Source organism: Pipra filicauda, unplaced genomic scaffold (genome assembly GCF_003945595.2).
Source record: "Pipra filicauda isolate LSUMZ 115617 unplaced genomic scaffold, ASM394559v2 scaffold34_size3990699_pilon, whole genome shotgun sequence".
Classification (NCBI taxonomy): domain Eukaryota; kingdom Metazoa; phylum Chordata; class Aves; order Passeriformes; family Pipridae; genus Pipra; species Pipra filicauda.
The window spans coordinates 486,731-500,269 of record NW_024104476.1 but is presented as its reverse complement, the minus strand read 5'-3'; the positions used below and the strand labels follow the sequence as shown (position 1 = coordinate 500,269).

At 44.1% G+C, this 13,539-nt stretch overlaps 1 protein-coding gene across 4 annotated transcripts in view; it reads left to right on the top strand.

The window, feature by feature from the left end:
* Positions 1–13,539, top strand: part of ZFAT (zinc finger and AT-hook domain containing) — a 124,816-nt gene that overhangs the window by 34,110 nt on the left and 77,167 nt on the right. Inside the window, exon 1 of one of the 4 annotated variants that reach the window (XM_027711337.2) lies at positions 10,386–10,558. The exons of 1 other annotated variant lie outside the window; for it this stretch is intronic. In XM_027711337.2, the coding sequence (XP_027567138.1) occupies positions 10,540–10,558 (19 nt within the window). In that variant the 5' untranslated portion in view covers positions 10,386–10,539. Of the gene's footprint in view, positions 1–10,385; positions 10,559–10,738; positions 10,951–13,539 lie in introns of those variants that run through there. 2 more of the 4 variants (XM_039384376.1, XM_039384377.1) reach the window with 2 other exon arrangements.

Sequence of the window (13,539 nt, the reverse complement as noted above, 5' to 3'; positions counted from 1 at the left end):
TTATTTAGATAGGTTGTGGTGATGGTTCTCACTTTCCTGGGAGGGAATTTAAGGTTTGAAGTATTTAACAACATGCTAACCTTGCAGAAAATTGATGAAAATTAAGAATAATGCAGCAATCTGATGAAGTCAAACATATGATGCAATGTCTAATCAAATTAAAATCAAGCAAATCATGTAGGAACTGTCAGATTTCAATAATTTGGGCATATCATGGTTGTCAAATTCCTACTGCAGGGTTAATAAATCAAACCCAGCATGATTGGTGCTGTTTTTTCTCTGTGCTCCACTATCCTATAAATAGCTCACTGTTCCATGAGAGCTGTGGCAACTTCCCCAGCAGGAATATGATAACAAAGATGTCTATCTTCTACACCTCTCTTTGTGCCTTTTTCAGTACCACTTAGTAGTGTGGAGAATATGCTATTTGTACTATGAATTTACCTTTCCTATTTGGTGAATATATATTTCCTCTTTCCCTGAATCACAGTAAAGGTGAAGACAATGAAATCAGGATGCTGTTTGGATATTGCGCTGCACTTTTTATGCATCATCATAAATATAAATAATCTTCTATTTTGACAGTGCTACATTTTGAAAAGCTTCAGGCAAAGTTTGCTTTCTCACATGCATTTCTATCTCAGTCCAGCTGCTCATTTTGTGTTCATTTTGTATTAGACTGAAGAAACAGCACATAATAACATTTCTTAACTTTCATTTCTTTAGTATAATATCTTGTCTCGTAGGAACCTGTGTAAAACAACCCCCAATCCAAAAGTACCTAAAAGAACAAGGAAAACCACCATTTAAATCTGCACAGTGTTCCAGCTGTGCTGCTGTCTCCAGCTAGTCTGACATCACCTACCAAAGGAAAAACATGCTGTACAGTTGTAATAGGATTAAACAGTATAAACCTGCAAGCAGAAATGTGATTAATACAGGGTATTTCTGAGTCCTGCAGTGATTATATTGCCACACTGAGAAAACCAGAATCTGTTTATTAGAAGCATTTCCAGTATGTATATATTTTTCTGAAGTTATTTATAGTTGTTGCCTTTCTCTCAGGCCTGCAGGAGATAATTTTTAAATTAACTGTGCAGTGTAATCAGTATCAGTAGACTATACAATCCTGAGATGTTGAGAATTATGATAAGCCTCATACTAAGCTCTGGAGAGATTTGTAACTGTGTAGTTTGCACTGCCCCATTTTTATTAGCATTTTCATTATAAAGTTGTTATTGGAAGCATAAAGTTAATGTTCTGTAACAAGAAAACAGCAATTATGCAGACCTAAACACAGAACTCCACATTAAACATGGCAGATAAAAATAACAAGCAGATACAGTTACTGAAGACAGACACTGTGGAAAAAAACCAATGTAGCATTTACAGTAAAGCAATGAAAACATTTATTTCTTAAGCATAAAGCTAGTTGCAAAACAACTTCCTATAGTTGCTGAGCATTCATCTCCTTTGCATTTTCAAGTAGAACTTACAGAAGTGCAGACCATCAGCTCGAGTTGTTTTCCCTTTGAAATCAATGAGAAAATAAAACTGTGATAAAAAAATATATACTAACTTAAAAAAATTCCCTTAAATCTGTGTAGCTTTTGAGAATACTCTCCTCTCTGTCCTCCCCCAGAATCTATCTTAAATGGACACTGTTGATTACCTCCACAGATGTAAATATGGCTCGAGTTTTCCCTTAGTGGAAAAACAGTTTAAAAAACCCAGGAAGAACTACTTAATTACTTAACAAAGTTTAGTCTTTACTCTCACTAAACAATGGTGCTTTTATTTTAAAAATAATGAAGCACATCCATGGGGCCGGATGGGATCCACCCAAGGGTAGTGAGGGAAGGGAGGAAGAGCTCTCGGAGCCACTCTCCATCACTTATCAGCAATCCTGGCCAGCTGGGGAGGTCCCAGCTGATTGGAGGTCAGCAAATGCAACATCCATCTGCAGGAAGGGCTGGAAGGAGGATCCCAGGGAACTACAGGCCTGCCAGCCTAGCCATGGTTCCAGGGAAGGTCATGGAGCAAATCATCCTCAGTGTCCCCACTGAACAGAACAACCGGGTGATCAGGCCCAGCCAGCATGGCTTTAGGAAAGGCAGGTCCTGCTTTACAACCCTGATCTCTTTCTGTGACCGGGTGACACCTTAGTGATGAGGGATAGGCTGTGCATATTGTCTACCTGGACTTCAGCAAAGCCTTTGACACCTTTTCCCACAGCATTCTGGAAAAGCTACAGCCCATGGCTTGGACAGGTGCACTCTTGTCTGGGTTAAGAACTGGCTGGATGGCCAAGGCCTGAGAGTGGTGGTGAATGGTTGCAAATGGTGCCACATCCAGGTGGCAGAGTCACAAGTGGGGTTTCCCAGGTCTCAGCGTTGGGTCCAGTCCTGTTTAATATCTTTACTGATGATCTGGATGAGGGGATCGAGTCCACCCTCAGTAAGTTTGCAGATGACACCAAATGGGGAGGGAGTGTGGGTCTGCTGGAGGGTAGGAAGGTTCTGCAGAGGGATCTGGACAGGATGGATTGATGGATGGAGAGCAATTGCGTGATGTTCAATAAGACTAAGTGCCAGGTCCTCCATTTGAGTCACAAGAACCCCGTGCAGCACTCCAGGCTGGGGGCAGAGTGGCTGGAGAGTGGCCTGGCAGCAAAGGACCTGGGGATGCTGGTCAACAGCGACTGAACATGAGCCAGTATGTGCCCAGGTGGGCAAGAAGGCCAATGGCACCTGGGCTGTACCAGCAATACTGTGGCCAGCAGGACCAGGGCAGTGACTGTCTCCCTGTACTCAAGGGAGGCACTGGTGAGGCCACACAAATCCTGTGTTCAGTTCTGGGCCCCTCACTACAAGAAAGACTGAGGTGCTGGAGCGTGTCCAGGGAAGGGCAACAGAGTTGGGGAAGGGTCTGGAGCACAAGTGTGATGAGGAGTGGCTGAGGGAGCTGAGGCTTTTTAGCCTGGAGAAAAGGAGGCTGAGAAGGGACCTTCTTACTCTCCACAACTGCCTGAAAGGAGGTTGTAGTCAGATGGGGGTTCATCTCTTCTCCCAGGCAACAAGTGACAGGACAAGAGGAAATGGCCTCAGGTTGTGCGAGGGAAGGTTTCGATTAGATGTTGCTGGACATCCACAGAAAGGATTGTCAAGCACTGGAACAGGCTGCCCAGGGAAGTGGTGCAATCACCACCCTGGAGGTATTGAAAAGATGTGTGGATGTGGCACCTGGGGACATGGCTCAGTGGTGACTTGGCAGTGCTCAGTTAATGGCTGGACTTGATGATCTTAAGGGTCTTTTCCAACCTAAACAATTCTAGGATTCTATGAGATGTTACTGATAACAAATATTGATGCAACTCCACTCCTACTCTCTTGTCTGGTCAGTTGTTTCAGTGCAGCTGGTTGAGAGAACTAATCCAGGTGACAAATAATTATTTTTAAAAAAATTTTGTGTCTAGATTGTTTTGTTAATTGAATATAGAGCACATGGCTTCACAGAGTTTAACAGATGCAGTTAAAGAGCAGTTACTGGCCAGGAGAACTAAACAGCTCAGGGAAAAAGAGTGGGCAGAGCACTAAACGGTTTTGTCACCAGGGGACTGTCACCCTGCACTGCTTAAGTTAAGCCTAAAATGAAGTGTCCATACCTTGCATGGCCAGACTAAAGCTCTGGCTAAAATTCGGTAATGCCTGTAATGATATTATGTCCTCAGAATGACCCCACAGGATGTCTAGAAATACTGCAGTGACACGTGGGGAATTTGAAATACTAACATTTATGGTATAGTATTACTTAGAATTTTTTTTTTTTTAATATTTGTATTTTTGGTTCCAAGCATTCAGTTTTGAGGACAAGGGAACTTTTGCTCTAGTGATTAAAACAAAATTAAAAAAAAATCTGGAAGTTTTTATTTTTAAATCTCAGCGGTAATAAAGACATCTCAGAGTGGCAACATGCATAAGGAGTTTCATGAGGTAAATACTCTAATTAGGATTAAAAAAACAATTTGGTTTGGAACAATAATTCTATTAAAGATCAGTTATGCTAAATTTTTTTAAAGACATGAAATGATAACTTATTTTATCAATGTTTTATTCTTTAGCCAGCACCCAATAAAGTACTTCTTATCCCTAAAGAAAAGAATCAGAGTTCCTGATGTGCTAATCAAAAGGGGGAAAGCTGTATAAAAATAGTCTGTTTGTAAGACTTCCTGAATTATATGAGTTAGATCCCACCTGCCCCGTCTGCAATGCCCTTGGTCATGAAATCCTCACATGAGTTTGTAAAGTGATTTTACTTGTCTTAGGAATGTACCTTCCATGGGTGTCTATAACTCCTTTTTGGTCAAATAGCTCTTCTAAAAAGTATGAAACCAGAGAACATCACTGAGTTCAGAGAGAATTTTATATTTCCCAAAAAATTGTTCACAAGCAATTGCAGGGAACTTACATGCAGAAAGGTGTATGTGTAGTGTGTAATTAATAAAGAACTCAGACAGGTCTTTTGGGTTGGTCTCTTCAATTCTACAGCAAGTGTACATAAAGGTAAAGTTCTTTTTTTTTTACAATATTTCTTACAATATTTAGTTTGTAATATCCACGAGTTCTGCTCTTCTGCTAGAATGCTTTATGCACTCCATGAAATGCTAAAGGATTTTTGTCTTAAAATATCGGTATTATAATAAAAATCAGTCAGGTTGGAAATTCAAGCACCAGAAGCTCATTAAGGGTCTAAATCAAGACTGTTGGCATATGTCTGCTTTTATCCTCTTGCTGATATTTTTTGTTGCAGATCCTTAGGTCATGATCACATAATTTACTGTTTTCTGTCAGAGGACAACTGCTTCATTTAGGCAATTATTGTGTCTCCCCTCTACAGAGCTTTGCATCCTCCCTGTGGCTCAGTTCATTTTGTTCTGGGTGCTTATGGGGCATTTATATTGATTTGCTGCTTCAACAGAAATGGCTTTATTTTCTCAAAATGCTTGTGGGGGAAAAAAAGGGAAAGTAAAACACTGAAGTTTAGGGTAAAAAGTTTCCCTAACTGGATCTATTCAAGGTAAGACATCTAGGATAAGGGGTTTTAAAAGCAATTATCACATTTAAGCACAGATGCTAAAATTTTCAACTATAGAAATGCATGATGTTTTTCAAAGCACATTGCAAATGCCATGGTGAGCAAGCAGAAAAGGAGGAAGACACGAATAGAGAATGTTGTTTCTATATCATAAATGAACTCTGTGAGAAAAACCTGTTCCTTACTTCCCTTCATAAAACCTCATGTTTACTTCTCAATATTTTCCAGCTTCTGTAACAAATGAGGCAGTCTTGCTGTGTAGCCCTCATTCATATCTAGGTCAGGTACGTCAGCAATGCTGAGTGAGTCAGAGATCCTCCTCAAATGCAGTATATGACTGTGTGATGTTAAAGATTCCCAGAAATAGCTTATGCAAAACCAAATGGAAATGGAAGCTGTACAAGGCAGTACTAATTCTAACTTTTGATTGATTTTACTACCTTAATTCTGTGGGACTTCTCTTCTGGAACAGCCAAGCAAAGTGCACTCTGGTTTCACACTTGGGAATACACTTTTTTAGTGAAGTGATTTTCCAATTTGTGAATAAAGCCAAACCACGTAACTGGGAAAAGGTGTAGTCGGCATCTGCTGTGCCCTCAGTAAGGGCGTCCATACTCCCTTCCTGGATTCCAGCTCCACAAGCAGACTGAAGCCCTGTGCAACACTGAACTTGCTCTGTATGTGAACTTTGCGTTCTCTGGCACTTCGTAGACTTTTTTACTACCGTTATTATTATGTAAGAGTTGGTACTGGAGAAATCAACTGATACTGGCCAGACACGGAGTCTACAACAAGGAGCTACTCAATGGGCTGGAGAGAGGTAACTGGAGGCTGTATTTGATGAGCACTTGTGTGTGCAGGAGCTTATCGGCAAGTGGCTGGACAGACGTTGGGGTGAGAAAGTGCAGAAAACACCTGGAAAGAGCACTTAAGAAAAACAGGAAAGATATTCCTGAACAAACAGACCAGGATTGGGTTCTCCCTTGAGGTGGGAGTTGTTCATAGAATCATAGAATATCCTGAGTTGGAAGGAACCCACGGGATTACTGAATTCCAGCTCCTGGTCCTGCACAGGATAGCCCGAAGACTCACTGCTGTCTGCTCTGAGAGGGCCCTAACAATCCATGCTGGTTATCCCATGGCCTGGATCCATGTTGTGTGGTGCAGCTGAACTCTGCTGGTGACGAGTAATGTGGGTTCTGAGGACACGTGGGGGAATTTCTGGAAGAACTTGAGGGTATTTTTGTTTAATCTGTGAAATTGGTGATTCAGAGCTGCAAAAATGTTGCTTTATGTGGTTCTGTGACCTGGCCAGGCACCCCAGTAGTAACAGCTTTTTTCCTTCTCTTCTGACCTCCAACAGACAGACCTCCCAAGGCATTTTGACACCAAAGCTCAGACACTGCAACTCTGATTTGTTCCCTTTGGTAAAGAATAAGCCTTTTTCTAATGTGACCTTTTAAACAGGCTTGGGATTGTGCAAAGCAGAACTGTGTGCAATATCTGTATGTAAAAAGTAATAAACCATGTGCCATATTGATGCTCAACCAGTGGTTCTATGTGAAAGATTTGGGACAAGTGCTTTTCTTGGCAACAAAATCCACCCTACTTCCTGTAGTGAGGCTCAGTGACTCAAGGACCAGAGAATGTTCTTTCAATGCCAAGGTAAGGATGAATATCACTCATGTCCAAAAAAGAGCACAGTTCCTTCCTTTCATGGGCAGTGTGTGCCTGAGCATAAGTGTGCCTTCATCTTTATTGCTCCTAATAAAAAACATTCTCCAGAAGATACGTGCAGTAGTGACTGTGGATGTGAAGAGGGGCAGAAAAGAGCATTAGGAGTCCCGGAGGTGAAGAGGGCAAGTCAAGGCAGCAAGCTACAGGCAGATTCCTAAATGTTGCTTCTCATGAGGTCAGAACACCCACTGATGAATCTGCTATAATGTTGCTCTGTTATTCGGGTCAGAGGAGGCAAAGAAATTTCATAGAGGAGCGACCACAGCCTCTGGAAAGGTCAGGTCTTTCTGTTCTGCCTTCTGTTAGGGTCTCTGACATAAATTCTAAGGAACATGTCCCTGTAAGACATGTCATCTAAGTCATCTTCAGCAAGAGGCGCAGCGATGGGGTGCATACTGGTAGAGTGCAGCTGCCCAGTCAGTCTCTGCTGGGGGCTAAGGCTCAGCCTGGCCCTGGCCAAGCCCTCCTGGCACCTGTAGCAAGTGATATACAAAACTCAGTGTAAGGCTGGTTGGAGCTGTAAAGGAGCAAGACACCAGCTAGGACAGGTGACTGTGTTTTACACACAAATGATTTCACTTCCTTGCACTTGCTTTTTCATGCCCATGAGCACACAGGGTGTTTGTTCAGGTGGTCCTGCCACAATTGCCTGTGGTGACATGGAGGACAAGGGACCCAGGCCTCTGAGTCCCTATGATCATGGCTCCTGGTTGTTCCTTGATTGGCAAGGTTGTGTTTGGATGTGTCTTTTGTGCTCTTGGGCACGTTCATCTTGCCCCACCCCAGGAGTCATCAGCAACACTGCTGATTTACTGTCTTGTGTCTTCTCTTGGTGCTCTTCCCTCTGCATTCCTGATCTGGGTGTCTGGAGGATGTGCCATGGTACTGATGACCTTCTTCAGCTCCTCCTGCTCCCAACACTTACGCTTCCATTCATAATAATGTTTCTGTTGGAAATCTCTGCACTCCCACCCCTGCTACATCCTTGACTGCAGCTTCCCATAGATCCCATTGAGTTAAATAACAGGCACCCACCTTCCCTTCGGCTCCAGGGCTGCATTTTGTTCTCTGTCTTCTTTTATACCCGATCTAAGGGCATTTGCTTCAATGAGCCCATACATAAGCTGGATTTTTCTGTCCAGGCCAAAAGACACTTCCAAAGACAAAGAATATGGTAAAACTGTGAGGCTGTTAGGCTAAACATTGGGATTAGTTCAGCATCCAGCAGAGAAAGCTAGGGAAAAGAAAAAGTGAGAAAGAGGAAAGTTGCAGACACTACCCCCCGCTGTTTTTTGAGATGGGGTGGTGATTGAGAGGCTGCTTCCACCACATGAGGAAGATAACAAGCTTGCACTGTAACGTTGCAGTGAAACACAGCAGGAAGGATCAGAAAACGCCCAAGTGATGGCAGAGATCAGTCCTAGGGCTGTGGTGAATCTGTTTTGGGGCTATGCTAGTGATACAAATCATCCTACAGGTGTTTTCTGGATTAAAATCTGTTTTGTTGGACTAAGGCATATGTAACTTTTGTGGCCTTTTGCCCATGCCTGTATTTTTCTTGTCACAATGAGATATAAGTTGTGACATTTTAAAAATATTTTTATAAGCTGTTTCTCAGTTAATACATCTGCACTGTTTCTCTTACAACAGGAAATTATTTAGGTTTATTACTGTAATTAATACCAAGATGAATTGTTGTTTTCACAGTTTTTACTCTTTTTATTTAATTGAGTACATCTGTAGTATGGCAGAAAAAAATATAATACTGTGAATGCTCTAGGAAGGATAATGAGGTTCCTAGACAGTCATTTGTACTGAAATTAACTAAAGTAACAGGCATGGAAGTTTATTAATGCTAAGTTTATTAATATTGAATACATGCAATAGTTCTGATGATTTAAGAGTGAAAGTGGTAAAACTGATAATCAGTAGTTGTTAAACAGAAAAATGAAACAGAAAAACATAAGGCAGAAGTGGGTGTTTATGCATATTCCAGTGGCACAAGTGCTGTGCCATGGAAGTGACTTTCAAGTTCCTATTAAGAAAAAGCTGAAGAAACAATTTAATACACAAATTCCTAACATGGGAACCGGATCAGAGATTCAGCAGACTGTTGGTACATTGGCCTACTGCTCTCCAACGCAAATGTGAAACTTGTGAAAAATAAACTTATAATATATATAATAATAAACAGTCATGAGCTTAGGCATAAGGCTCAGTATTCCCCTGAGCTACAAGTTTTGTTTACAGACTTATTAATATGGTGGAAATTGTACTTTGCTCCAAGCTTGTCCCACTATTTCTGCAGCCCAGAAAGCCAACCACATCCTGGGCTGCATCAAAAGCAATATAGGTAGCAGGTCGAGGAAGAGGATTCTGCCCCTCTGCTCTGCTTTGGTGAGATCCCACCTGCAGTTCTGCATCCAGTTCTGGGGTCCCCAGCACAGGAAGGACATGGACCTGTTGGATCAAGTCCAGAGGAGGCCAGCAAGTTGATTAGAGGGATGGAACACCTCCCCTACAAAGAATGGCTGAGAAAATTGGGATTGTTCATCCTGGAGAAGGCTTCGGGGTGACCCTAATTGTGGCCTTCTAATATCTGAAGGGAGCCTAAAAGAAAGATGGAGAGAGACTATTTACAAGAGCCTGGAGAGGCAGGGCAAGTGGGAATGGCTTCAAACTGAAAGAAAGTAGGTTTAGATTAGGTGTTAGGAAGAAATTCTTTACTGTGAAGGTGGTGAGGCACTGGAACAAGTTGTTCGCAGAAGCTGTGGCTGCCCCATCCCTGGAAGTGCTGAAGGCCAGGTTGGCTGTGGCTTGGAACAACCTGGTCTAGTGGAAGGTGTCCGGGCCCATGGCAGTGGGGTTGGAACTAAACAATCTTTAAGGTCCCTTCCTCAGTCTATGAGTCCATGATTATTTCATGCTGAAGCACTGCGTTCATGAAAACACTGTTTTATTTTTTTTACCATAGGTGACAAATTAAAGCGCCTTTGGCATCGCGGGGCTGTGTCAGCCTGAGCTGTGCAGCCGAGGGTCCTGGGTCGGGCGGGGAAAATCACCCCTCAGAGGGGCACGGGGAGATCACAGAGGGGTGTCCCGGTTATCCCCGTGTCCCTCAGCCCACGGTGGGGTGTCCCCGCTATCCCCGTGTCTCTCACTCCATGGCGGGGTGTCCCGGTTATCCCGTCTGTCCCTCAGCTCACGAAGGGGCATCCTGGTTATTCCCATGTCCCTGAGCCCACGGAGGGGTTTCCCAGGTATCCTCGTTATCCCCGTGTCCCTCGGCCCACAGACGAGTATCCCGCTTATCCCCGTGTACCTCAGCCCATAGCGGGATTTCCCAGTTATCCCGACTATCCCCGTGTCCATCAGCCCATGGCGGGGTGTCCCGATTACCCCAGTTATCGCCGTGTCCCTCAGCCCACGGCAGAGAGTCTCGGTTATCCCGGTTACCCCCTGTCCCTCATCCCGTTCCTGCCGCTCCCTCGGCCCGCGGGCGGTGCCTCGGGGCACGGCGCGGCCTCCACTGCGCATGCGCCGCCCCGCCCTTCCCGCGCCGCCACCGCCGTGTCGGCCGCGGCAGATTCGCCATAACGCGGCGCGCAGGGAGCTTTTTTTTGGTTGTTTTCCCTTTATCCACTACTCTCTTTCCCGAGCGGCCCGCGGTCTGCTCCCGGTCCGCCGTGCCGCGGTGCCCCCGCGGCGATGGAGGCGGCGGCCGCAGGTGAGCGGGGCCAGGCCGGGCGGGCGGGGGAGCGCGCACGGATCCGCGCGGGGGGGGATGGGGAAGGAGTAGTTCCGGCGGGTCTGTGGTGACGCTCCTTCCGCACGACAAGTAGTTCCCGCTGCGGCGGCTGCCGCTCCCCCCGCCCCAAAACACGTCGCTGCCGGGAAGCACCGGGGCTGTGGGGCGGGGAGGGTGCTCCGGAAAGCCGCCGGAGGGCCGGGGCAACCCGGGAGCACCGCGGTGTCCCGGCGGCCCGTCCCGAGGCTCCCGCTCAGGAGCGAGTCGGGAATCCAGGGAGTGAGCAGCTGGAGCTGCTGTTGGGACTGAAATGCTGCATGGAGACCTCATAACAGCCTTCCAGTACCTGGATGGGGCCAAAGGGACTCTTGGTCAGGAACCGTAGTGACAGGACAAGGAGTAATGGGTGCAAAGTGAAAGAGGGGAAGTTGGGGCTGGATATTGAGAAGAAATACTGTACTGTGGCGGTGGTGAGACACTGGAACAGGCTGCCCAGGGAAGCTGTGGATGTCCCATCCCTAGAAGTGTTCAAGGCCAGGCTGGATGAAGCTCTGAGCAACCCGGTCTGGCGTGAGGTGTCCCTGCCCATGGCAGGCGTTGGGATCACATGAGTTTTAAGGTCCCTTCCAACCCCTTCATGTTCTGTTATTCTGTGATTCTGTTCCCGTCTGCGTTTAAAACACTCGTGCGCTCCTCTGGCAGCTCCTTGAGGACCTCAGAGTTCCGCTGCAGAAAGCAGATACCGAGTTAGAGATGTTTCCCCTGCATTATCATCTCAGGCCTTTTCGTGCCGTTTATTGCCCAGCTTTCACAGGCGTTACACCTGTGACTAAAGTTGCACAGAGCTGACAGCCTTGGGAGGGCTGTGTATGTGCCTTCTGTGTTTCACAATCCCTGTGTGCTGTTGCAGTACAAGTTTGTGAAGTGGCGCTGCAATAAGTTAATGCCTGTTAATTACACTGCAGACTCAAATTTGACTTTTGGTTGTCATTCACCAAGTTGACGTTTTAATTTTTAGAATCTTGGATTATTTTTAGCTGTTTTATGGAGTATTTATGGATAGTTTACTACTCAAACCACCATTAAGTAGTAAGTGCCATAAAATAAAACTCCAAAAATTTAACCACAGTATGAGGAAGAACTTCTTTACCTTGAGGGTGGCAGAGCACTGGAACAGCTGCCCAAGGAGGTCATGGAGTCTCCCTTTCTGGAGACATTCAAAACCCACCTGGATGTGTTCCTGTGTCACCTGCTCCAGATGATCCTGCCTTGGCAGAGGGGTTAGACTGTGGTCTCCAGAGGTCCCTTCCAACCCTGTCTATTCTGTGATTCCGTGAAACAGGGTTTTATGCCAAAGAGAATGGCACTGTTGGGAGAATAACTTGTATCTGAGTAGCAGAATAGTTAACAGGTGCTATGTTACTGAAGGACTCCTGTGAAAGCATTCCAGGACTGCTTTGTATTGTGATCCAACTTTCAGTGAGAATTAAATCTCTTACTACTAGTGCCGCTAATAAACTCGTATTTGTTTGGGCACATTTCTCTTAACAAAGAGTTTTCTGAGGGTAGCTGAGCCCAGAACTGTCACAAGTGTTCAATATTTTTGATAATGCAGCTGCTGAACTGTATCTGACCTCAGATGCATTTCCATTACATGTGCTTCAAAAGGTCAGGTTTGGAGCATTTAATCCAGGGCATTCTGAAGTCGATGGCTGATCATGTAGTTTGTGCTAATTCTTTGAGAGATTCTGAGTGGTTTTGATGTCTGGTAGTGCAGCTCACAGTTCGATAGTGTTCATTAGTGTATTTCAGTGGTGCCTTCAGCAGTGGTGCATTTAGCCACATGAGGGAGATCTTAGAGCGTGGAAATAAAAAAGTCTTACTACTTACAAACTTTTTGTTTGTTTGTTTGTTTTCTGACTTTTTTTCCCTTAATGATGGAAAAGTTACCTTGTTTATATGTTTGATTAAATGATTATGCTAAACTGCTGCAAATAATTTCATTTTCTAATTATTTAAATACCCTTTTAAATCCAGTTCTGAATTTTATATATATTAGCCGACATAAAAGTGTGGAGGCAGTTGTCTTCTTTTAAAGAACTTTATTTAACTTTTTTTCAGAAGCATTTGTGAAAATGGAGTGTGTAAAAGAAAAAAATGGCTTTTATTTCAATATCAGTGTGAACAGCAGGTTGAGGGAGGGGATTCTTCCCCTCTGCTCCTCTCAGGTGAGACCCCACCTGGAGAACTTCTGGGGCCTCACAATTTGAAGGTTGCTATTTGAATGCTACAATAACTGAGCTGTGTTAGAGTCTACATTATTTAGTGTTCTTAGTGTTGTGACTTACAAAAATATAATCTAGGAAAGTATTGGATTATTTGGATCTTAGTTTTGTTTCATTCCTGACATATCATGTGTCTGACAGTGACTCATGATGGATGTCTATATAGAGAAGTGTAAGAACAGGGCAAGCACACAGTGATACTTGTCCAGAATACTCTCCTAAACCATCTTACGGGCTTTGCTGAGCCCTGACTAGTGTCTTTCAATTTAGTTCTTCTTGGTCAGCTTCCACGAGTTTTGAATGCCAGGTGGATGTGTACCCATCTTACAGTTTTAGCAGCAAGGAGAGATCAGCTAAAAGACAGGAAGTGGTTTCATAGAGATCATTCACTTGTCATCTCCTTCATGACACACCTGATTTGTAGTTCTTCATTTTACACTTTGCCTTTTCTCCAGTCCTCAGTTCCATCCTTTCCAGGCAGAAAAATTCTAATTTTTTTAACTGCTCATGCATGGAAATAAGCTGAGTTGTTGATTTTTCCTATTTCTGTACCTTTTAAGGATTCTTCTTATTATTTATTGTTTCATTTTATTAGTTTTTCAATTCAGAGGAACAGTATCCAAAGATGTAAGCCCAGTATGGACCTTTGCAACAGTAATCTTTTCTGTTTTTTAT